This window comes from Schistocerca serialis, chromosome 3 (assembly GCF_023864345.2).
Source record: "Schistocerca serialis cubense isolate TAMUIC-IGC-003099 chromosome 3, iqSchSeri2.2, whole genome shotgun sequence".
Taxonomy (NCBI): domain Eukaryota; kingdom Metazoa; phylum Arthropoda; class Insecta; order Orthoptera; family Acrididae; genus Schistocerca; species Schistocerca serialis.
In genome coordinates, this window is record NC_064640.1 from 981,750,944 (window position 1) to 981,777,313 (window position 26,370).

General features: G+C 37.3%; 2 protein-coding genes across 2 annotated transcripts in view; one reads left to right on the top strand and one right to left on the bottom strand.

Annotated features, from left to right (window-relative positions):
* Positions 1–568: 568 nt before the first annotated feature.
* LOC126471425 (leucine-rich repeat-containing protein 57) lies at positions 569–3,515 on the bottom strand. Its single transcript, XM_050099568.1, has one exon. The coding sequence runs from the start codon at positions 3,330–3,332 to the stop codon at positions 2,619–2,621; it is 714 nt and encodes a 237-aa protein (XP_049955525.1). The 5' UTR covers positions 3,333–3,515; the 3' UTR covers positions 569–2,618.
* A 104-nt stretch (positions 3,516–3,619) lies between these two features.
* LOC126471426 (guanine nucleotide-releasing factor 2) overlaps positions 3,620–26,370 on the top strand; it is a 396,113-nt gene continuing 373,362 nt past the window's right edge. Inside the window, exon 1 of the mRNA XM_050099570.1 lies at positions 3,620–3,795. Coding sequence (XP_049955527.1) covers positions 3,759–3,795 — 37 coding nt within the window. The 5' untranslated portion in view covers positions 3,620–3,758. The remainder of the gene's footprint in view (positions 3,796–26,370) is intronic.

Below are 26,370 nucleotides of genomic sequence, written 5' to 3' on the forward strand. Positions count from 1 at the left end.
TACCAGGATGCATTCCCTGCAGCACTATGGAACCAAAATTTCTGTATGATTACTGCAAGATATAATAATATTATAATGATTACGATAACATTTGACCATCTCCAAGCTGAATGGTTAGCATCACTGCCTTCAGTGCAGTAGGTCCTGGGTTCGATACCCAGTGCCTCCTCGTTCCGAGGTAATGTGGCTTGGTACTGGGTCCATTAACCCACTGTGAGGCTAAATGAGGAGCAGCTTGATAAAAGCAGCATCAACATCAGGATTCATCTGCTGGCAATAATGGCTGGAGGAATTGACAGCATGCTGATCACGTCTCACCATCATACATCGCTCCTTGTATTGCCTTGTAGGCCAGCTAGAACAGGCCTGTGGTTGGTATGTTTATATTATGATAATACTTGCAGCAACAAAAGTATCCTATGACAAATGTCAGAATTAATCAGAATATGATGCATTTTTACAAAGAAAACAAAGTCTCAATCATATTTTTAAAGTTTACTTCAAATGTATGAAGGAACAAAATGTGTGTACATTAAGCAGAAAATACGAAACTTTCATAACATGAAGGTATGTAATAACAGTATTTCTTTTATTCACTTTCACTCCTACATCACAGACAAGAAAATGTTACCAGATGCTTAACCACCACACCAGCACCTATGGCATACCTCAACAGAGGGCTTTATAATTTTTGTTCTGACTGTGAAAAATTTAAATAAACAATGAGCACTGTGCAAATTATTACTACAGTTATTCCTCTGTTATGTGCCACAGGTGTTTCTCTACTTACAAATCAGTCTGCACTGTACTGGTAACATGATCAGCCACCATTTTTCCAATACCTACAAAAATTAAAATGCATATACACTCTTAATTTTAAGTCTGATATTTACAACTTTCTTCCATTAAAAATTTTTGACAGGTACAGTACTCCAACAGTGTCAACTGCAAAAACACACAAACACACACACACACACACACACACACACACACACACACACACACAGAGAGAGAGAGAGAGAGAGAGAGAGAGAGAGAGAGAGAGAGAGAGAGAGGGGGGGGGGGGGTTACAACTAAGTTTACTGCAAAGTGAACTCTGATCTGCAGTAGAAAGAAAAGAAAATTGTATTACACAATATCCTTAACAACAGGTAATTAGTAATAATTTAAAATATAGTCAATAGAATTCAAACAACATTATATACATATGGCAGGAGCACAGTTTCTTTAAAAAAATGTAAATACATTTTGAATTAAAATTATTGAAATGCAACAACAAAATTACAAAGTTTTGTTTTCTTTTTCATATTTATAAATTTTACTTCATCAGTGTAACATAAAGTACTGGTAATGCCCCTCCTACCTTAATTTACTAGGTACTGTCAACATACATGCCAACAATTCAAAATACTCTGATGTAATTAAATTTCTGGTAATCTAATGCTCATGACTCATTGTGTAACATATATGTTGGGGGGAGAAGGAGTCAGTTTACATAACTGTCAAAAATAATTACCATTCATATTAAAACCACAGCAATTTTCATGTAAACATAAAAAACACTGCAGTCCACATTTGTATAAAATTGAGATTCCAATAAAATTTTAAGGCTAACATGAACAGTATACGAATAAAAAATCTTCTGAATAAATGGTAATGTCAAACATGAGATAAGATGGCAACTATCTTGTCTGTCTCAGACACACAGTTGCAAACTATTTGTAATTATGGTATTGTGATTTAAATAGTGTTTGCAACAAAGCACAAAATCAAAGAGGAAAAATAAAATGAAAATTATAAAAAGGACGTTTTATAATATAAAATTCCACTGAGAATAAGGTTATTGGAGAATGATCTGAAGTTCAGAATGGATAGGAACTGGGACGGAAATGAAAATCCTGTACCTTAAGTACTTTGCTACTTAAATCACAGGAGGATCATAATACCATAAAACAGAAAACTGTAAGCTCAACAGTGGCACAGAAGGTTTTCTGAGCCACTATTGCCAATGAAACATTTCCAGTGATGTGTCGATAATGGTTAGTGTGTGACAGTGTCCTCCTTGAAGTCTTCATTGTGATGACAGCCTTATCACAAGGTCTAGGATAAGTTGGAAGGTGACAAAATGATTGAATGTTGGCAAAGTCAATGAATGTGAATAAGAAATGATAGTTGTGATACCAGTTTGTCCTGTAGTGTTGCATAAAGCCTAAGTTCACTTCATATTTAACACATTTTTCGTTATAAATAACAAAAATTGCAAGGCACATACAGAAAAGCTGTATTCTATAACACACACATCTCTGATGACTCAGTTGGTGGGTTGTTATGTGCATATCTCACATGCCAACTATGAAAAATGCCACAGAACAATTATTCAACAGTTATTCAAATTGGAATGTATGTCCAAAGTTCAATAAGACATATAAATTCTTGCTTCTAAGCTTGAAATATCACACTGCTATAGTACAAGTTTCTTGTGCATAAAATCGTTGGATGTAAGTATGTATGTAGCAGTTGCCGCATATCCACGCATTTCATAATGATTGTAAAGGTCAAATTTAATATATCTTTTTAATGTGCAGGTCCCTGTCACGGGAAAGATGACAAAGCGTGTTTTAAAACATCTTTTTCTTTACTGCTGTGTAACGTTCCATATATACATCATATCCTTCTAGTTCCATAAAGTTTTTCATATCAAACAGATTTCCTTCTACAGCAATCATTGATATATTGGACTCGGTCAGAATTGCTTTAGGTATACTATTTAATTGTAGGCAGTTCTCCTGGAGTCTCAAAGTTTTAAGACGTGGGCACTTTGCGATGGATTCTGACACTTCTGAAATCTGATTTTGATTCAGATTAAGTTCAAGCACTTGTAGGTCTTGCACTTCGTCTGGTATTCGCATGATTCTGTTCTTGGATAAATCAAGCATAACCAACTGTTTCAATTTGCAAAATACCACTGGGAAGTCCCTAATCCGATTTTCACTGAGATAAACTTCTTTTAAATGAGAAAGCTGCGCTATTGACGCCGGTATACGAGTTAGTTTGTTTGTACTCAAAGACAAACATTCAAGCTTCGAAAGGTCTCCAATTTCATCAGGTATAGACTTCAGCACATTCTGGTTAAAATTTAAACGCTTTAAAGCTTTAAAAGCGCTAATTTCGGATGGTATACTTGTAAACACATTTCCAGCCAGATCTAGTACTCGAAGGTGAGGCTCCAACTGCTTAAATCCTGCTGGAAAATCACCCAATCCATCAGAAATCTTCAATACACCAGTCTTTTTTGCAGTTTCGTAATGCTGTTTCAACCCAGAATTTCCCATATTGACGTGCTACAGCAAATACTAAAAAACTCGGAAAACTAAACACACTGAGGCTATTTTTGACACTTTGTAGGTGTTTAAAATTCACGATTTACATCACATATCTGTCGCCTCGTTACGCCTCCCTACGTCAGTTGCGCCTAGAAATACGTGCCTGTTATTTCATAATATCGACATTTGGCATCGCAAATCTATCGATATGTTGCTGCTGGGCCTGGCTTCATTCATTTGTTTTTTTGTTTTTATTTTGTTTTTGCAAGAAGTTGCCACTTCGTGGCGCCACATTTGTTAGGATGCAAAATGGCGGTGGACGGAGTAGTTAATTGTTGTAATGTGTTGACGTTTGAATAAATATGCGAAAAGGGATGATCTTGGAATGTATCAACAACACCGAAACATCTTAAGAATTCGGGAAGAGCAGCTGCAATGTCCGCTACACCAAAATCAGAAAAAAATATGTCAGGTATGTGTCATGTATATATGTCCGTAAATTTGATGTCGTATACGTCTTTTTTTTATTTTTTGAAAATATACAGATCCACGAATTAGCTTTTTCAAATTCGCGTAATTATCTTCCGTGCGAGACGAGTATGTGTTCCCCGTAGCCCTTCTCAATGTCTGTGAGTACATTGCCAGAACGTCAAATTAGCTTTAGTGTTGCATTCACCGAAGTACGAGTGAAGTGGGGAAATGGACTTCGAAGGGGATACAACCCGTCGGCTTTGGACAATGACGTCACAAGTCGCCAGATAGCAGTTTACCATTTTCGCGTTTGCTGTTATGTTTCAGTTTCGTTTTTTTACTGATTGCTTAATAAAGTGGATCTGTTTATTCTATCTCGTGAGATTTTTTTTTTAAAAAAGCCAAAAAACACTTATCAGCCACTGAAGGGAGCTACAACACTAAGAAGAATCGCTTCTCGATTGGCGACTTGCGACGTCAATGTCCAAAGCCGACGGGTTGTATCCCCTGCTACACTAGTCCCCTTCGAAGAAAATGAGTTCTCACAATTCGACTACATGACCTGCTGCTAGTTGTATAACTTCTGGTTTCTCTGAAGTCATTGTGAAAGTAAGAACCTATTCTGTCAGATCTTTTGATGTTTTTTTGTTTTATGCCTAGCCATTTGCTGAACCACATTTATACCCCATACGTATTACGTTAGTTATCCGTCTATAGCAAGTTGATGTATCTGTTAATTTGTTCGTCAGAAAATGTTCTCATTTATGCAGATATGCAGGGTGTCACAGGAGGGATGTTGACTATTCTGGAATATGACAGGAACGACCATTCGAAGCAAACAAGTCTAATAAACATTTACTCTGGAATGCATACCTTAAGAGATATTAGTACTTGTTCATCATACTACTGTGAAACACGCATCTTCTACTGAACATAGCTCTTAAGGTATGCATTCTAGAGCCCTTGTTTACTAGACTCATTTTTGTTTTGAATGATTGTTCCTGTCATGTCCCTGAATATTGACCATTACTCCTGGGACACACACTATTAAATGTCGTACAGGGGAAATAGCATTAATAATTTATGACAGTTCGTTACCGGAAATCTTAGCCCTAATATTTATTTAACCATCGAACTTTTGTAAATTATGCAGACAAGTCACTTTCTAAATCTACTCAATTTCTACAGTTTTCTGAATCAATATGGGCTTCGCAAAACATTCTGAAGGTAATAGTTCGTGTATTTCTTTTTCATGCATCAGTTTCTTAAAGCAGTATTCAACTGTTAAAGTTAATGTTGAAGGTGTTCCCATTTAACACCCATTATCACCAGTACCACAGCATTTTCCTCATTATATTTGAATAGATGGTGCCCTGTAATGATACAGTATTTTCATTTCTACTTTCAGTGAATTATTTATAATGCCTAACTTGTTTTGTGTCTTGTGGATCAGTTTTCTAGAAAAGAACGGTTGTCCAACTTTCACGGGCTATTTCTCTGTATTCCACATCTCTAAAAATTTATGAATAACATTTATTTCTCATCCTCAATAGGCTTATATGAATCAAATAGGAATATAGCGATTGGTTTTTGCACCAATTTCATTCTTACTGTGTAATTGTCAGTATAGTACTATATGAATTTGGATTGTATAGGAAAAGTGCATAGCAACATATAAACATGTTATTTTTATGCCCTGTCATATTAGTTCATGTCTGGAGTTTATGTAGGAGTACTGGGTTCCAAAGTCTGTTCTGACTGTTCAGATTTACGTATTCTCCGTTATCCTAAATAACTAAATGCAAGTAGTAGGGCTACTTCTCTCCAAGCCTCAGCTAATTTCCTTTATCATCCTTTTCATGTTTACCTGGGACCCTTGACCATTGGTCCCAACATCGTGTTAAACCAATTTTCCATCTTTTGTTCCTTAGTAATCATCATGTAGCTTAATTAAAAATGTGACATTCAATCATTTGAACCTAAGAATTTAAGAGTATTCAGCATATAGTTGTCTTTTGCAGAGCATCTGTTGCCTTTATCCAGTAAGCTGATGTGAATGCTATACACTGCCAATGTACATAGAGATCAGGTGTGATTAAAGCTCATGGTGATGCCCCATTTTATCTTGCTGTTGCAACTTAATGATCGTGATTGATAATTGCAACTGATAGGTTCAGTGTTTAAAGTTTCTTACCTCATCGTTTGTATGGTATGGTGTTCTCATGATTGATTGGCACAGTCATTGTACTAGTTCTTTTAATTTCTATTATGAAAACTAATGCAGTTTTGCTGTATGAGATCCCAAAGCTTTCGCTTTTCCATTATTCATTTAACTTTTAAATTGCTAAAATAGTTTAGTCTATGATCAGACAATTTTATGACTTTTATTATATTCCATTGGTATCACACTAAAATCTTGGGGGCGGTACATAAAGAATGGAAAGAGTAAAATAACCACTCTCTGTTTAATGGAGATGATGAGCTGTAGATGGGTGCATAAACAAGAACTGAAACATGAGAACTCATCTTCTTGACTTGTGCTGTTCTTGAGAGCACATATGCACACACAGCTACATTGCCATGATGCTAAGGTGTATCTGCAGTAAACCTGGCCACATTATATGGATATTGTTGGTGTGTGCGCGTGTGCGCATGCCCTCAAGAAGACTGGAAATTTGTAACCTGAGCTACTACCTCGTGGTTAATATTTATGTGCCTGAATATATCTCAACACCTCGATTATACAGTGCATGATAATGTTAACCCATTTGAAAATCAGTTGTTCAGTTAACTGAAGTTAGCAATGCAGTTTTTTTTCCTTCTAGACCATCTTTTTTTTACATAAGATCTGCCAGAATGGCTCTGTAATGCTGCTGTATAGGAAACAACATGAAGGCACTTATTGCACTACATAAGTGTGAGAAACATGTTTTACAGCCAGATGAATCTGTACTCTTCTTGTTGTGATTGTCAAATTTTGGTGTGATGTAGACTATGAGAGAGAGGCTTCTGTTCCTGAAAGATCTGCCCAGGCTGATTGTGGGTCTTCACATATGTGAAATGTTTTGATGTGGCATGCATTGTGTATGCTGATTATAGTACACAAGTCACTTGCTTTCACTGACTTCAGGCTGTTGGGCTAAAGTGCACTTATGTCATCCACAGCTCTTGCATTGTATGCTAATGTCGGCAATTCATTGACATTTTTCATAGCCAGCAAGACTCACTGAATGTAATGATTTCTTTTGGCAGAAAATACAAATTGATTACATTTGTTTTTGATATGGAGAGCACCAGAATAACATTTACTGATCGGGTTATTAATAATTTTGATGTTAATTACTAATTTTTGTATTTCTTAGATGACTGGAAAGCAGCTTACTTATGTTGGCAAATTGACCTGCAGTAAAGCTTGAGGCCTTGGTTAGGTTGAATTGACAATTTAGTTGAAAATTGGTGAAGCCAATAAATGTGAATGGAACAAAACTAGGTGTGCTGACTGACTAACCTCTACCATAGCCCAAGACATAGGAGAGGGTGGAATGTGATAATTTGCCTTGTGAATTGATGAAGCCAACAAGTCTCAACATTAAAATATGATTGCCATAATTGGTTTGTGTGTAGAGTAGCCTGAGATATCCATTCGTCATTGCAATAACCTACTGGTATGATTTTTTTTTTTCTAATTTTGCAAAATATTTTGGCAGAATGGGTGAATTCTAACATAATACAACAGTATACCAGCTAACTTCTTTTATGGACCATGTTGTTGTTGTTGTTGTTGTTGTTGTTGTGGTTGTGGTCTTCAGTCCTGAGACTGGTTTGATGCAGCTCTCCATGCTACTCTATCCTGTGCAAGCTTCATCATCTCCCAGTACCTACTGCAGCCTACATCCTTCTGAATCTGCTTAGTGTATTCATCTCTTGGTCTCCCTCTATGATTTTTACCCTCCACGCTGCCCTCCAATGCTAAATTTGTGATCCCTTGATGCCTCAAAACATGTCCTTCCAACCGATCCCTTCTTCTAGTCAAGTTGTGCCACAAACTTCTCTTCTCCCCAATCCTATTCAATACCTCCTCATTAGTTACATGATCTACCCACCTTATCTTCAGCATTCTTCTGTAGCACCACATTTCGAAAGCTTCTATTCTCTTCTTGTCCAAACTGGTTATCGTCCATGTTTCACTTCCATACTTGGCTACACTCCATACAAATACTTTCAGAAACGACTTTCTGACACTTAAATCTATACTCGATGTTAACAAATTTCTCTTCTTCAGAAACGATTTCCTTGCCATTGCCGGTCTACATTTTATATCCTCTCTACTTCGGCCATCATCAGTTATTTTACTCCCTAAATAGCAAAACTCCTTTACTGCTTTAAGTGTTTCATTTCCTAATCTAATCCCCTCAACATCACCCGATTTAATTTGACTACATTCCATTATCCTCATTTTGCTTTTGTTGATGTTCATCTTATATCCTCCTTTCAAGACACTGTCCATTCTGTTCAACTGCTTTTCCAAGTCCTTTGCTGTCTCTGACAGAATTACAATGTCATCGGCGAACCTCAAAGTTTTTACTTCTTCTCCATGAATTTTAATACCTACTCCGAATTTTTCTTTTGTTTCCTTTACTGCTTGCTCAATATACAGATTGAATAACATCGGGGAGAGGCTACAACCCTGTCTCACTCCTTTCCCAACCACTGCTTCTTTTTCATGCCCCTCGACTCTTATAAGTGCCATCTGGTTTCTGTACAAATTGTAAATAGCCTTTGGCTCCCTGTATTTTACTCCTGCCACCTTCAGAATTTGGAAGGGAGTATTCCAATCAACATCGTCAAAAGCTTTCTCTAAGTCTACAAATGCTAGAAATGTAGGTTTGCCTTTCCTTAATCTTTCTTCTAAGATAAGTCGTAGGGTCAGTATTCCCTCATGTGTTCCAACATTTCTACGGAATCCAAATTGATCTTCCCCGAGGTTGGCTTCTATCAGTTTTTCCATCCATCTGTAAAGAATTTGCGTTAGTATTTTGCAGCTGTGACTTATTAAACTGATAGTTCGGTAATTTTCACATCTGTCAACACCTGCTTTCTTTGGGATTGGAATTATTATATTCTTCTTGAAGTCTGAGGGTATTTCGCCTGTCTCATACATCTTGCTCACCAGATGGTAGAGTTTTGTCAGGACTGGCTCTCCCAAGGCTGTCAGTAGTTCTAATGGAATGTTGTCTACTCCGGGGGCCTTGTTTCAACTCAGGTCTTTCAGTGCTCTGTCAAACTCTTCACGCAGTATCATATCTCCCATTTCATCTTCAACTACATCCTCTTCCATTTCCATCATATTGTCCTCAAGTACATCGCCCTTGTATAGACCCTCTATGTACTCCTTCCACCCTTCTGCTTTCCCTTCTTTGCTTAGAACTGAGTTTCCATCTGAGCTCTTGATATTCATGCAAGTGGTTCTCCTTTCTCCAAAGGTCTCTTTCATTTTCCTGTAGGCAGTATCTATCTTACCCCTAGTGAGATAAGCCTCTACCTCCTTACATTTGTCCTCTAGCCATCCCTGCGTAGCCATTTTGCACTTCCTGTCGATCTCATTTTTGAGATGTTTGTATTCCTTTTTGCCTGCTTCATTTACTGCATTTTTGTATTTTCTCCTTTCATCAATTACATTCAGTATCTCTTCTGTTACCCAATGGTTCCTACCAGCCCTCATCTTTTTACCTATTTGATCCTCTGCTGCCTTCACTATTTCATCCCTCAAAGCTACCGATTCTTCTTCTACTGTATTTCTTTCCTCCATTCCTGTCAATTGTTCCCTTATGCTCTCCCCGAAACTCTGTACAATCTCTGGTTCTTTCAGTTTATCCATAGGAAATTATAAATTAGCGTTCTAATTGACTGCCAACAACAGACTCATGATTCATCATATTCTATTTCTGTCATTCAGCATGTGAGTTATTACCAATTTCGGCATGTGACGTAATAGCCAAGGACATCATAAGTGCATTTTTAACATTTTACATGTTGAGTATTAGGAACTCCTTATGTATTTTTTAATCACTTTGTAGGCATCAGGTGCCTAAACTTTGTTTAGTGAGATTTTTGAAAACATTCTGCTATGGTGACTATGAACGCCTAATAGAAATTCAAGTTAGTATGAAGTGTTCTTTAGGAATGTGTTCATATCAGTGTAGCCTTTTAGAAATATTAGTAAACTGAGCTTGTGCCTGCACTTTCTAAGCACTCACTGTTGATGAAATGGTGAGCTCTAAACTTACTTCTTTCTATAATTTTCATATCGTGCATTGGCATAATGTACTTTGCTCCATGTGGGATACACTTGAATTATTGAATTAGCTATATCTATCTAGTGGCACATAAAATCTCCTTTTGCACTAATGATAGTGGTGATAATTGTGGCATTGAGATACTGAAAGTGTTTGGGAACCATTCTGATCCATGACTCTGCAGCCACCACCCACAACTCATAAAGATCGGTTGAAGCTGGATCCAAGGTCCATCTCAATCATAGGATGGTCAAGTGTTCTGGGATGGGATTGGTATACATGTGTGGGGAGGGGGTGGGGGAGTGTTTATAGGCAGCTGGTGTGGTGCAGGTGAATGACCGAACAGTGGCTTTCCCCTGTTGACCGAACAGTGGCTTTCCTCTGTCATTCATAAATAGCAGGCATGTAGGGCCCTGTTTCATGTATACATCCCCACACTAGAGTTCCTCCACCATCTATTTCACTCTGTTCGCCCATTGGTTGCATTTCTTGTGTGATTTTCCACATGCTAATACACAGCCATTTGGATATAACAACATGTTCTGTGACTAATCAGTCTAGGCAACCGTTTTTCATACTTAAAGTGTCCAGTGGCTGTTTTCATGCTCCAGTGCTAATCACTGTGCTCTGTGTCATATGGTGAGCAGAGTTACACGTAGGACAGTCTCATGCTTCGGGGACCCATGATTTTACCACTATAGCATATGCTGATACCTTGCGTCTTTTCTGTCCTGCACTTGACACTTATATTGGCAGCCAGTAATAGGTTTGATGACTTCCCAGTCATGTGACATGCCAAATCTTCCAAACTTTAGTGTTATCACACTACAGTATTATATACTATTGTGCCCACAACAAACTGTGTAACGAAACTAAGAACATTATTTTGTAAATCATCTGTAGAAGCAATTAAATATTAATGGTGCTGTTACTCACTCCTGAAAGGGTCGATCCAAATGAAGTGGTCCAATAAAAATTAAGTTGATTGCATAACCATTTTTAAATATTTTAATTTTTTATATGTGATTACCCTATAATTGAGAAGTTCAAAACAGTTTTTTAAAAAATTTTACCTTTCACCTTTACTGAATGGCAGCCATTTTCGTTTATAAGCACATGACGAGGTTTCAGTTTAGAGGTATTAACAAAAAATATGAATATCTCTGCACTGGGTTAAGTTATAACATTTCAGTTGGAATGATTGTTTTTAGAAAAGTGTCCTCTACAACATTGTCTATTACACAAAATACCCTAAATTCAAAAATAATCAGTCAAAATGCCCTCCAAAGCTTGGTATCCAAATTTTCAAAAATTTTTAGGCCCTAAAATAACAAACAAGGAGTGATTTATGAGAGTCTATTTTTTTCCTAAAGTTCGATATCATACACTACAAGCCTCATATAGAGCAAGAACACTTACAAATGTTTCCTTAATTTTTTATGGATTTTTGAAATTTGAAAATTTTCATTTTTTGTAAAGTTTGGGCTTAGTTATCTCAGGTGGGACAGAATATAAAAATATGATTTTAGCATAGTTTGTACACTTATATGATAGCAACATATTGTAAAATTTTCAACATTGATATCTGTCTGTTAACAAAGATATGAATTTCACATTACTCTGCAACTGATCTTATGGCTGTTGCGTATTCATGTGTGATATTGGTGGGATGCAATCAATTATTATTGAAGTAAGATACTGAATTATATACAAAAAGTGGAAAGATCACTGAAATTAACATTTATATTATTTTGACATACTTAACTTTCTGCCATGCCAAGGAATTTGTGGAAATGCCTTGTTCCTCTTATTGCTATACAGTTTTCAAATCTGGTTTGAAGTGTTGTTTTCGTATGTAGAACCACTTCTTCTTTCTTAATCAGAAAATAGGTAATGCCTTTAATATTATCCTTGCAAAAGACATACATGTCCTGTACTGTGAGAATTTGGTCTGTGGTTGGTCTTTGTAGGCTGGCTTCACTTACTTCACGTTTTGTTGTACCTCCTACTCCATCACATGCATTTTTACCACGGCTAGATGCAAAAAAGTGCCATTTATTTATTTATTTATTATCTTTTTTGCGTATAGTCACCAACTGCTGGCTTTTGCAAACATCACAGCATTTTTATACAATTTTTGTACAAACAGTAGGAATTTGCAATTCACATGTACAAGAAGCCATTTACAGGTGATGCGCGTGGCAATATATGGTACAGTACTTCATAATGCAACATACAGTCACATAGTATAGGTATTTGAATTTACAGCATGTTGTTACAAAAATAATATATATTACAGTCACCTCAGAATAGTACATTATATAGATAGAAGAGTTAGGCCTACATTTAAGAATAGCTACATTTTAATATCAGTATTCAGTCAGTGAGTACAAACATTTGAGAGTTAAGAATGACTTTAATTCCGTTTTGAATACTTTACCTTTGTGGTATCTTATAGCACTGGACAGTTTGTTAAACCATATCTGGCCATTAATCCAAGGACTATGATCTTAGAGAAAGCTTTTGACAACGTTAACTGGAATACTCTCTTTCAAATTCTGAAGGTGGCAGGGGTAAAATACAGGGAGCGAAAGGCTATTTACAATTTGTACAGAAACCAGATGGCAGTTATAAGAGTCGAGGGGCATGAAAGGGAAGCAGTGGTTGGGAAAGGAGTGAGACAGGGTTGTAGCCTTTCCCCGATGTTATTCAATCTGTATATTGAGCAAGCAGTAAAGGAAACAAAACAAAAATTCGGAGTAGGTATTAAAATTCATGGAGAAGAAGTAAAAACTTTGAGGTTCGCCGATGACATTGTAATTCTGTCAGAGACAGCAAAGGACTTGGAAGAGCAGTTGAACGGAATGGACAGTGTCTTGAAAGGAGGATATAAGATGAACATCAACAAAAGCAAAACGAGGATAATGGAATGTAGTCAAATTAAATCGGGTGATGCTGAGGGGATTAGATTAGGAAATGAAACACTTAAAGCAGTAAATTAAAGCAGTAAAGGAGTTTTGCTATTTAGGGAGTAAAATAACTGATGATGGTCGAAGTAGAGAGGATATAAAATGTAGACTGGCAATGGCAAGGAAATCGTTTCTGAAGAAGAGAAATTTGTTAACATCGAGTATAGATTTAAGTGTCAGGAAGTCATTTCTGAAAGTATTTGTGTGAAGTGTAGCCATGTATGGAAGTGAAACATGGACGATAAATAGTTTGGACAAGAAGAGAATAGAAGCTTTCGAAATGTGGTGTTACAGAAGAATGCTGAAGATAAGGTGGGTAGATCATGTAACTAATGAGGAGGTATTGAATAGGATTGGGGAGAAGAGAAGTTTGTGGCACAACTTGACTAGAAGAAGGGATCGGTTGGTAGGACATGTTTTGAGGCATCAAGGGATCACAAATTTAGCATTGGAGGGCAGCGTGGAGGGTAAAAATCGTAGAGGGAGACCAAGAGATGAATACACTAAGCAGATTCAGAAAGATGTAGGTTGCAGTAGGTACTGGGAGATGATGAAGCTTGCACAGGATAGAGTAGCATGGAGAGCTGCATCAAACCAGTCTCAGGACTGAAGACCACAACAACAACAACATGATCTGTTGTCTTTAGTTTAGCTCTGTTTCTGAAGAAGCAATCACTTTGTATTGTCTTATGGGTATGCACAGCAGAGCACTTAGTTTCATTATTTTTATGGTCCACAAAGAATGCCATTAATTTGTACAGATGCAAGAAATATACTGTTAGATATTTATGTTGTACAAAGGTTTCCCTACATGAATCTCTGTGTACTAGTCGATGCATAGTCCTGATTGCTCTTTTCTGCAGTGTTAGGATTCTGTTCATGTGTGTATCAGCAGCACATCCCCATACCTATATTCCAAAATTAATGTATGCAAATATTGTCCCATTATAAGCTGTTTTTAATGTTTGTTCAGAGGCTAATTTTGATAGTTTGCTAATTAAGTGCAGTGAAATGCTGATTTTATTGCATACAAAATTGATATGGTCTACCCATCTAAGATTTTCGTCTAGGTATGTCCCCAAAAATTTACATTTGTCAGTGTCTACTTTTTTTACGCCACTTATGTTATCAATACAGGTTTAGTATGAATTACCCAGTTTAAATAGTAATAGCTGGGATTTGATAATATTGACTTTTAGAACTTGATCATGGAAGCAAGTAGTTATTTGACTTAAGCCATCAGTTGCAGGCAATGTCAAGTCATTAGTTTGTTTGCAAAAGAACAAAAGTGAGGTATCATCTGCATAACTTACTAATGGGGAGTACTTTGTTTGCAAAAGAACAAAAGTGAGGTATCATCTGCATAACTTACTAATTGGGAGTACAGAGGTGCCTCTAAATCATTAATGTAGACCAGTAAAAGGAAAGGGCCCAAGACAGAGCCCTGAGGTACACCTTGTTTTACTGTTTCATAGCTGGATTGGAAATGTTTGATCTGATCATTAATTTCATAACTCAGCTTTGTACACTGCTTACGATTGGTTAGATAAGTGATCAATAGTTGTATAGATGTGGCATGTATATTGTAAGTTTCCATTTAGTAAGTAGTAGCTCATGGTTCACTGGGTCAAATGCTTTAGTAAGGTCTAGAAGTATCCCTGCTGTCTGCATTCCCTCATCCAGGGCATCATACACCTTGTGGAGAAATTCAGTAATTGCCGTAATGGTACTGTGATGCTTTCTGAAGCCATGCTGTGTTTCTGCTGGTAAATTATTCTTTGTGAAATAATCAATAAGTTGTGTCAACAAAACAATTTGAAATATTTTACAAAAAATTGGTATTGGGGGTATGGGCCTGAAGTTTGTTAGCTCTTCTTTCGATTCTTTTTATGCACAGGTTTAACTATACTTTTCTTCAATAAATTTGGAAATGTGTTCTCCCTGATACTACTGTTGATCATATGGATAATTATTCCAACTAATTCCTTATTGCATTTTTTTAATTATAATACTACTCAGTCCATCCCAGCAAGATGAGGTCTTATTCTTTAAGTTATTCATCCTTTTTCCTATTCCCTCCACACTCCCTTCCTTAAATTCAAAAGTAGTTTCCTGCCTAGGGTAAGGCTTAACCATCCGAGTCAGAAGTGCGTTATTAACCGGATATTCATTAAATATATTGCAGATTTTATCAGGATCATTAATATGGTTTCCTTCATGTTGGATTCTGTCAATTTGAGCATCTAACTTAAGGGTGGCTTTGCGATATCTATTTATTATATTTCATGAAGTCTTCCCTATATTTGTTGACTGAGCCAGCTATTTCCTTATCTAGGTCTGTTTTCTTAAATTTGAGAGCTGTTCCTGAAATTGTGTTTTAGCTTGATTCTACTTTAAATATTTGCAATTTAGTTGACTTATGTAGCACACTTAGATCCTTGATATTTAGCCTGAGTTTAATCATGTAAGCTGGAAGAGTCAGCCTGGTGTTTTTTACATTTTGGCCTTGAGTTACTACTTAATTAATTTCTTTCACTGGGAAGCAAAAATTATGATATTGTAAAACAATATTGTAAAATTTGGCCCATTTCTATTCGGACCAATTTTGCTGAAGAACTAGTTGCCATTCCTCAGATGATAGTTTACTTTTGAAAGCATTACTGTTTTTCTCTTTAAGCATTCTTTTATGTTTTACGACCTGAGTCTTTTCTTGGACGCTTGTGTATTCAGCCTCCAACCCAAAGTCTACTTTGTGGTTGCACAGATTTGAAAAATTCTATATGTTTTATACTGATGACTACTTCCATCTGCAAAGTATATCAGCTTCTCAACTATGGGAAAATTTTCTTTTATGTAATTTATTACATACTTTTGAAACATATGTACAGCCAAAGTGTTGTGCTCCAAGTATTCACTTAGAAAAATTGAAGAACTGCAAACTTCATCTTTCTCATTTTTAAAGTAGAGAATAAATGGATTACTGTTGCCTGGTCATTGACCCAGTGGTACCCTTGTATTGCATCCCGAATCACAAATGTAAAATTTTCTGCAAAATCAGCTAGCACTATGCATTCAGTTTCATGAAGTTGTGCTTTTTTGTCCTTTAAAAACTTACTTTGGATTTCAGAAACATAGTGCTGACTTTTGAGTTTTTGTAAGTTATCAATTAAAGATTCCAAGTACTCTTCTTGAGATTTAATCACTGTTATCATTTCTGCCCTATCAGTTGTGACCCACTGTTTGTAGGTAGTACTGTCTGACATTTCCTCACCATATTCGTGAAACAATTCAATAACAGTTTCCTTACCAGGTCATTTATTACACAAACTCATCATGCAGTCATAACTGTTAGTGTCACAGACCATTAAATCTAGTAACTCTTTGTAGTTAAGATCACTGAGTTTTGCACCCGCAATCATCAATTTGACGTTTTGATGATATAAACAAACACATACAGAGTGTGTCCCTGAGGATCCAACCAAAATACACCACTTGGGGCGGACGTCACAAAATTTTGACCTTCCAATTTTGCATTCAGAATGATAATTTTTGAAAACTACATAAAGTTCATTTTAATTTGACAGCTCTAGTCGTTTCTGCTTTGCTACTTTAACTCCATTTATAACAACTCTTTTGCTATCTTTGCAACCTGAGCACAGTCTACTGCTTTCATCATCTTCAAAAAACTGCTGGATCTTTTTAATTGTTTCTTCACTTATACCTACACCTTTTTTCTTTCTAAAACTGGAAGAATGCCTTGCTCTTTCACTAATTTTCGAGTTAGTTTAACCAAATGATGAGAAACAATGAATTGATGAATTATTTTTTCTCTTGACCATGAGTCAGGGAGCAAACTTAAACTTTTAACTTTTTCCTCTTTAGATGTCACTGAACATTTAATTTCTAATTTCTCTATTAATCTCAAATATTCAGTGTCAGATGATGCTGGTGGTAGGTTTTCTTCTTCTTTAGAAATAATGTTGGTATCTGTATTATTAAAGCATGATTCATGATTCCAAGTCTTTTCTAATTTTGTCTGAAATTTGTTGTACTTTATTCTCAATAGCTGCTTTTCTTTTTCTGCTACTTAAATTTATTATTTTCGAATCAGGAGATATGTCTAACTTAGCACAAGCAAAATCCAATATGCTAACAGGTTCCTCATTAGGAATATAAAGGTCATTAACAAGGTTACATGGTTCTGCTTCTGGATTCACAACAATTATTTTTGAGTAACAATTTGGGCACAGGAAATTTCCAGGAATCACATTACTTATCACTTGGGAAGCTGTTTCACTCTCATAAACAAGAACAAATGTTCAAGTTTTATTTCCCTCAAATCTTTAGTAATAGGACTTTTATGAACTTTAAGTGGATCACAGCACTTTCTTCCAAAAATTTGGTTTTACTTCATAATATATTTCTTATCATGATATTCACACAGCGATGTTACAGAACAACTTACTCGAAATTTAGACAAAGTTTGTCTAACTTAATCAAAGTCATTGACATTTTTCAAGTTTTTTTAAACTGAACCTTAAACTGTTTTGTAACACACTTCACTTGCTATCTGTCCAACAGAGCACTGTTCATCAATGTTATTGCATTCCAGTTTTACAAATTACACACAGAACAAAGCACATAACACATTCTACACTCTTGATGAAGTATGTACATCCATTCTAACAGAATTTCAGAACAGACTGACTACAACAATGCCACGCCCAGCAATAATACACTTCTACAATACCACACCCAGCAATAATGTACTTCTTTATTGACAATAAACCTTAACGTAAATGAGCATTTTTATTACCATAGAACAAAAGCGAAAGCCCCTATTGTTTAATATTGCATTATTAAAAACAAATAAACTAAATGAATATTGGGCAATAGTGTTAACTAAATATATGTCACAATTAACTTTTATCACAATGAAACAATAACCCATTTAAATAGGCAACAGCCATAAGATCAGTTGTAGAGTAATGTGAATTATTTCCTCATTTTCAAAAATTCATATCTTTGTTCAGTCAGATATCAATGTTGAGTTTTACAGTACATTGCTATCATATTGGTGTACAAACTGTGCAAAAATCATATTTTTATATTCTGTCCCACCTGAGATAACTAAACCCAAACTTTACAAAAAATGAAAATTTTTCAAATTTCAAAAATTCATAAAAAATTAAGGAAACATTTGTAAGTGTTCTTTCTCTACATGAGGCTAGTAGTGTATGATATCTAACTATAGGAAAAAGATAGACTCTCATAAATCACTCCTTGTTTGTTATTTTAGGGCCTAAAAAGTGGATTTTTGAAAATTTGGATACCAAACTGGAGGGCATTTTGACTGATTATTTTTGAATTTTGGGTAATTTGTGTAATAGACAATGTTGTTGAGGACACTTTTCTAAAAACGATCATGTCAATTGCAATGCTGTAACTTAACCCAGTGCAGAGATATTCAAATTTTTGCTAATGTCTCCAGGCTGAAAAATCATCATTTGCGTACAAATAAAAATGGCCACCATCCAGTAAAGGTTTCAGATAAATTATTTTAAAATACTGTTTTGAACTTCTCAGATGTAGGGCAATCACATATAAAAAAATTAAAATATTTAAAAATGGTCAAGCAACCTTCCTGGACCACTTCATATGGATTGACCCGAAAACAAATTTCACAATTAGCCAGGGCCTGAACAGCTAAATTTCCTGTAATCAGAGTCATGTCCTACTGATGAGTTATTTGATTTCCACTACAGTTGTGTTAGACTAGTAATAAATGTAGTCCACAAGTATGCTACAAGTTGCATGATAAATAAAAACACCATATATGATCAGGAAATGTATCCAACATTCTCTCTTTCCGCAACTGGCAATTTTCTGAAGGTGAACATGTCTTCCAGCACCAGGCCTTTAGTCACTACCAAAGGATGAGTCCATCACACTAGATTGCGTTACTGACCTCTACTAAGGAGAAGGGTGAAAATTTGTGACCTTAATCATACAGATGAAAACCACTACTGTAATATCTGCTGTGTTACCTTTACATGTAGTGTTATTTAATTCTATGTTCAACAACATTGATATTTGTAGTAAGTATTCAGTCTCAAATATTAGTTAGGCCTATGCTGATTTGAGAAATCAACTGATCAGGTAACCTATATAAATTGTGATGGGAATGTTGTGTCTAAACAACCTGTGGCTTTGAACTTCAAAATCATTCTCGCCACAGCTGCATTTGTCAGCGGACCTTTACCCGTTCGAATCCCCTTCCTATGGTGATAGGATCGTAATGCTGAACTAGCACATTCCCCATTCTGATAATACAGCTTCACTAAAAGCGCCTTTTCAGGTAACGTCAACATGTTGTGACTGCTGGCGCATCTGATTCTCTCTCTCATTACAGCTCCTTTTATACACAATTGTCATGTGCAGTCACTGACGTTTTGCTGTCCAGCGCCATCTGTTAGACATTTTGTGAACTTAGTAATTTTATTTTTTATTTTTTGTTTGTTTGTTTGTTCTAATAAAACCCCATGTCATTCCAAGCATGTGTGTCAATTTTTACCCCTCTATCTACATTATTCCGTGGTTTATTAAGTTTTAAAATTTATACTGACTTTTTGATGACCCAGTACATGTTATGCAGGCATTTGTTCAGCTTTCTTGAATTTTCAGCTTTCACCCCTTTACAGTGCGATCTGTCAAGGGACACTAGACAGAAAAATCATTCGAACTTGAATAACACTTCCTTAACTATTGTAGTTAAAGATGTCCACACTTCTGCAGATGCCAGTCTTTACCAGCCTCCAACAGAAATGAAAAAATTGAGGGATAAAAATTGTGATAATTATTTGCATATACTACTCCTATCATTATCTCATTTTTATTTTTAATTGTCTAATTTATTTACCCTACATTCTGTCAACTGTGTAGTGACACATTCTGTGACTGAGAAGCTTTGACTCCCATTGTCCCACTGAATCTGGATGAGGGGGGTGGTGGAGGTGTGATCTGAATGTGTGTATCTCCAAGTGTTCAGCTGCCATGGTACATTTATTTAGAATAACTGTGTAATTGTTAATAAAAGACTGAAGTAGATAATTAAAAGACATAATGAATTATATATTTAATTTCCTAGTCATATGTGAACTGTTAAATATGATTATGATGTCTTACTTTGTATATTCAACGACTACAGACCAGATCTGTTAGTAGCTGCTGGTACCAATAGTTTTTCAGGACTTTTGCTGTAAAGTGGACACCACTTGCTGTTACCAACTACAAGTACCATACTTTTTCTCACATGGCTATGTTGTTTTTCTAAAGTAATATTTACACTAGCAACAATGCAGTCAGATTCAGTTTACCAGTTGATTATGCTGAAGGCATTACTGTGTTGAATGTACATACATCACTGGTATATATTGTTATGTAGGAAAAGAGGAGATGAGATATCCAATAATAATTTAAAAATACATTTATTGAACAGTGAAAAGTTTGGTTCTTATCGATTCATATCCAGTACAAGTTGGAATTCAGTATGAAAAGTTCAGATGTTTATTTATAAATAATAAAAGTGGAATTCAGTATGAAAAGTTCAGATGTTTATTTATAAATAATAAAAGAAATGTTTCATGTTTTCTGAACTGAATATGTAGAACGATTAAGCAATGAATGTAGAAAGATCAGGGAGAGCCAGTAATATAGGTCGTGCCTGCACTGTAATTAATTTCTTAAAATATAAAAACTAATGTACATTGTCACAAAAGAGCTACTTATGTTGCTGTTTTATTTGTGTTTACAGGTTTTTTCTCAACTTAGTTTGTCAGGAGATTGGTGGTGCCTCTTTTTATTATTTTTTAAAATATTTAGGAAGGAATTTTGCACTTTGTATGATTAATGATGATAAATAGAGAAAGGTTATGATGTGAAGATGAGAAGTATTGAATTTACATAATAGTAAGTAAAATTACCTGTGAATTTATGTGAAGTTCAAATAACTGATTAACCAGCACAGTGGTTTGTTTTAAAGGAAAACTCATTAACATTTTAAGGAGTGTGCTATACAGTGAAATTTTCAAGTCGTTGCACAGGCAGATTAATCTGTGTGTTATTAAAACATCAGCTTAACAGATGGCTGATGAAAGCAGTGCTCTAACTAACTGCATTCTAATATAGTCTAAGGACTAATGCCACACCCCATATCTGTTCTAAGTTAGGGACTTATACACGTTATAAACGTATTATTAACGGTGTTGATGACAAGGTTATATGCATAACCATTAAAATTCTAGGGTAATATATGTGCTGTATTGAGACAGTGCTAGTGGTGTAATATGCTATTTTTTGATGATTGTGGGGGGGGGGGGGGGGAGAATGAAGAGTTGCATTGAAGTAAGAGGCAATAGACATGCAGAGGAAACAGAGGGGAGAAAGATACAGATTCTGTAGGTGCAGTGGGAGCTGATATACTTCTCCAGCCTCCACAATTAAAGTAATGAGTATGGGCGAGGTAAGATGTTACCCGGAGGGGGGGGGGGGGGGGGCGGGCAGCAAGGGAATAGGGTGTTAATAAGGACAGTGATCTGGAGTGGCTAAAGGCAGATGGTGACAAGAAAACGGTGTGAGAATAGATTTAGCAGCTGTCAATGTAGGCAGACTTGGACTGTGCGATTAATGAAAGGAAGACTGTTAAGGCAGCATGAGAATTACGAAGCTCCCTCCCTCCCTCCTTCCCTCCACCCACCCACACACACACACACACACACACACACACACACACACACACACACACACACACACACACACACACCGAGAGAGATTGTAAGTGTGTAGTGGTGTATGTCACGAGACATTCTGTGTGCTATCAGTTTGATGAATCTATATTTGGTTGTTGATAAAATATGAAAATTAGACCCCAATTCCCAGTAATCCATAAGTGTAAACACTGTTTAAAAGGGAGAGTACATTGCTGATACCATTAAGTGTTTTTAAACCAAATAGACAGTGAAATGGAAAGAAATTTATCGAATTTTCTGAATGCAAATGTGTGTTTATTATGTGAATTATGTTTTCGAACAAACCCTCATTGCTTCCGTTCGTATTACTCTCATGAGAATTTGAATAACAGGCACATACCATACCCTACCATGGCATCACGTCTCCTCTCAATAATCGTAACATGCTGTGGCGCGTACTCTCCAAAATACCAATAGCATAGTGAATCATTTTGATCTGTGAACCTCTCATTTGTGGCTCACAAATCGTGTAAATTGGTTGCAGCTGGCTTTGTGGCATAGGTAGGATTCCTCATATCCAATGTGTTTGTCTAACCATTCTGACACAATTAGGGTGCGATGAGTCATGTTGAAGATACAGGTCGCCATTGGGGTGCTATAGGTGATGAAACTGATGTACGTAATCAAACAGTAAGATCTTTTTGTATAGTTAACACGCGATATACGATTTTAGAGATATCAGCGTCCCCAGTTCATCGCGTGTAAACATCGCCCGCAGTATACCTCAAGTACCTGCCTGTCAGTGAGTGTGATGTGTTGCTCATCGTGGTTTTCAATGCTCTCGTCAATGTAGCATTGCTCATCAGTCTGAGTAACCATTCCGCCTGTGTCCATTGGCAGTGTCCCTGTGATGTGTAGTTAGGTGACAAGTGAACCACCGCCACCTTTGATACCGGTTTGCCAGAAACCCATATATTTTCTGAAAACTTATGTCACAAGTAGAAAACCCATGAAATCTTAGGTGTAGACAGAGAATCATGTAGGAGGTATAGGACCCACAAAGTATCAGTAAACTGTTGGAAACATGACACCAAAAGTCATTAAAATGCTCGGTTCTTGTGTGTATATGGACTAATAATATGATAAGAAGTTGGAAATCTCAATATAAATGAAGAAACAAATCATTAAATAAACAGTGATATGGGCAGAAAGTTCACAATGGGCACATTTTACAAAAGCGATAGCCTCTCGTTTTGCACACCCATCATTTATCAATAAATCGAAGCACTGGTCCATTGGCGCAATCCACATTCCGGGTTCACCTCTCAAGTATCTGTTCTTACAAAAAGCTTATTTAATCAAATTCTTGAAACGAGGAGTGCTGAACTGATATAGGGGAAAATGACTGCGGGGCCAGAAAACTATTGCAATTGCAAATGTGCTTCTGTGTCCGTTATGTCTCGAACAAAAGATTTGTAGTGTCTGAAAAAATAAATGATAGAAGCTGGATCTTTCCCGTACATCCTTCAATTACCAGTTCTTTTTGTAGTACTTTACCACCAGGTGCATCGGAAGCAGACAATGCATGATATTTGTTATAACACTATGCATCCACTAAAAGCAGAATTTTCTTCCTGTCATCAGGCATTCTTGGCCAAAATACGTCACGATAGAACCGTTTGAGATCTGCTTTCAACATGTTCACTGTTTTTCCAGCATATGATCCTATATGTGGAGGATCTGCCGACTTTGACTGCGGGCTCGGATACAAGCACATACGTTTGCCGCAGTATCTCACCTTTCATTGAAATCATGGCCATAATCCTTAAACTGTACTGTGCTGCAGAGATTGATCCAGCGACAGTGCGCAACTACAGTGTGAACAACTGTTGTTATTCTGGTTCACAGAGTTCGATGGCCATGTAAGTTTTTGTCAAATCTGCTCTTGTCAGCATTGAAGACATGTATTGGAGTTAAGTTTTCTGTAACGATGTGGTTGTGAATCTTCACAACAAAATCGTCACACACCTGTGACAAATTTGCATCCTTATCCTGCCAATTCCTTTCGACTGTGAGAGTATTGCTCTGTCAACAGTGCTGTTCCGCTTCTTGAAGCGATGTACCCTGGAAACAGAAGTGTTGAAATCAATTGTATTTTGCGGACCCATTGCTACCTTTCATTTCGTGGCTCACAGTCTCAATGTCCAGTCGTGAATAATTACTCCTCCTGTTCCCTTCTCTTTTAATTTCTGCAGGACAGCCTGATTGATTGTTGGATCATTGGAGTATTCATTTTTACTCAAAGTGTACAGAATGTTCTTAATTTTGTGGAACTGATTCATTACTGACACTGAGACAGATGTTTTGTCCGGATGGGTGTGAGCCCTTACCTACCTTGGCTTCGTGCAGTGGCCCGTGTTCACCTTGGCCTTCATTCGCTTCCTAAGGGCACTACTCCAGCCTCTCTCTGTTGCCTTCAGGTTCACAACCTTTGCATGGAACTTCGTGATAGTACCTTTGTGTACACTGACGGCTCTCGGACTGACCGTGATGTCGGGTGTGCCTTCGTCATTGACGCCTACATTCTTCGGTATCAGCTTCCGGCACACTGCTCACAACAGTCATTACAGGAGAGCTCTTCACCCTGTATCGGGCCACGCAGTACACCCGGCAACACAGGCTTATCAATTGTGTCATCAGCTCAGACTCTCTCAGCGCCCTTCAAAGCCTCTGTGTGCTGTACACTGTCCATCCCTTAGTGCAGAAGGTCCAGGAAAGCTGTCACTTGCTCACTCTTGATGGAGCCACTGTGATGTTTCTGTGGGTTCCTGGTCACATCAGCCTGACAGGAAACAAGGCTGCTGCCAAGACTGCAGTCCTCGTACCTCAGCCCGTTAGTTCTTACATTCCCTCTGACAATCCCTGTGTTGCCATTTGTCAACAGGTGGTGTCAGTTTGACATCACCACTGGTCATCCCTTCATGGTAACAAGCTCCGGCTTATTAAATCTCTCCCAGCAGCTTGGACGACCTCCTCTCAGCGCTCTCACTGCAATGAGGTCATTTTAACTAAGTTGCGTATTGGGCACTGCCTTTTTAGCCATCACCATTTTTTAAGTGGTGCTCCCCAATCACTTTGTGCACATTGCACCCAAATTTTAACTGTCCGCCATTTACTGATGAAATGCCCCTTTTTTTTTTAAAACCGTTTACATTCCGGTGTGTGTTTGCCGTCTTATTTATCGGCCGTTTTAGCGAACGACACGTGGGCTGCTGACCGCGTTTTACTTTTTTATCTGTTGTTGCAATATGACGAAGGCCATTTAATTTTTAGTTCTGGACCTCCTTTTCTCTATGGTGTATTTTATAGACCTTTCTCCACCTCCCTGTTTTTTAGCTGTCTTATCTTCCTTTGATTGGGATTGACATGTACTCATTTTTATCTCCTCTCTTTGTCTTCGTGTTTTACAGTTTTGAAATAGGTGCGTATGATCCTAGTTATTTTTCTGGTTGGGGGGGAACAGATGTTTCATTCGAGGTCTGCCTGTCGTAGGATCTGTGGCGGGTGGGTGATGATAAGTTCCTATGGGACCAAACTGCTGAAGTCATCGGTCCCTAGGCTTACACACTACTTAATGTACTTAATGTAACTTTAACTTACGCTAAGGACAACACACGCACACCCATCCGTGTCCGTGGGAGGACTCGAACCTCTGATGTGGGGAGCCATGGCAAGGGGCCTCCGACTGGGCAGCTGCCCCATGCAGCAGTATCTGTGGCCCAGTACATTAAAGTGTGCTGAATGTAAGCAGTCCAAGCCTCTTTTGCCATATCTGCTGGACCATCACACTTTTGCCGTTTGGCTGAAACCACATACTCTGATGCCGATGAGCTCGACATAGAGGGAGGCAACTGTTGCGACAAGCGTTGCTGTTCCGTATAGACATCATCATCTCCCAAGTCATTTCCTTGTTCCATACTTCTCCATTGCCTCCAGCAAATCCTATGTCTGGTTATCTTCCACAATCTCCATATCATTTTTCAGAGAGTAGTTGTTTGTTTTATCATCTCCGATTCCTGGATATTCAGAGACCAATTACTTGTTCCAAATCGGGAGACTGAGGCAGCCGTGACGACTTTCGGATCCATCTGCAATGTAAGATGGAGACCTACCATACGTTAGTACTTAACAACTACTTATGAGGACTGCCCAGAAAGTAATGCACAGAATTTTTTTTCTCAACCACAAACAATGCTACGAATGGGAAACATTACGTATGTATTATTTGAAGCCTCCTGAGTGAGCGTGCCAAGTTTCCGTCATGTCCGACACAGCATAGCTGGAGGACAGTTTCAGAATGGCGTCTGTAGATGATGGACGTTATGAGCTACGTGCCGTCATTGAATTTCTCATTGCAGAGAAAGAAACAGTCGGGGTGTCGATAGAATTACAGTCAGTCACTGGTCACAGAGGGTGAGGTCATCAGAAGGCAGTTCGGCAGAGCTCCACGATTTGCAGCGGCTGGGGAGACCGTCCATGGCTGTCAGCATGTGGCATGTTGCAG

What these genes read in the sequence shown, in the direction of transcription:
- LOC126471425 (XM_050099568.1), bottom strand. Translation starts at nt 3,332, where the DNA reads ATGGGAAATTCTGGGTTGAAACAGCATTACGAAACTGCAAAAAAGACT.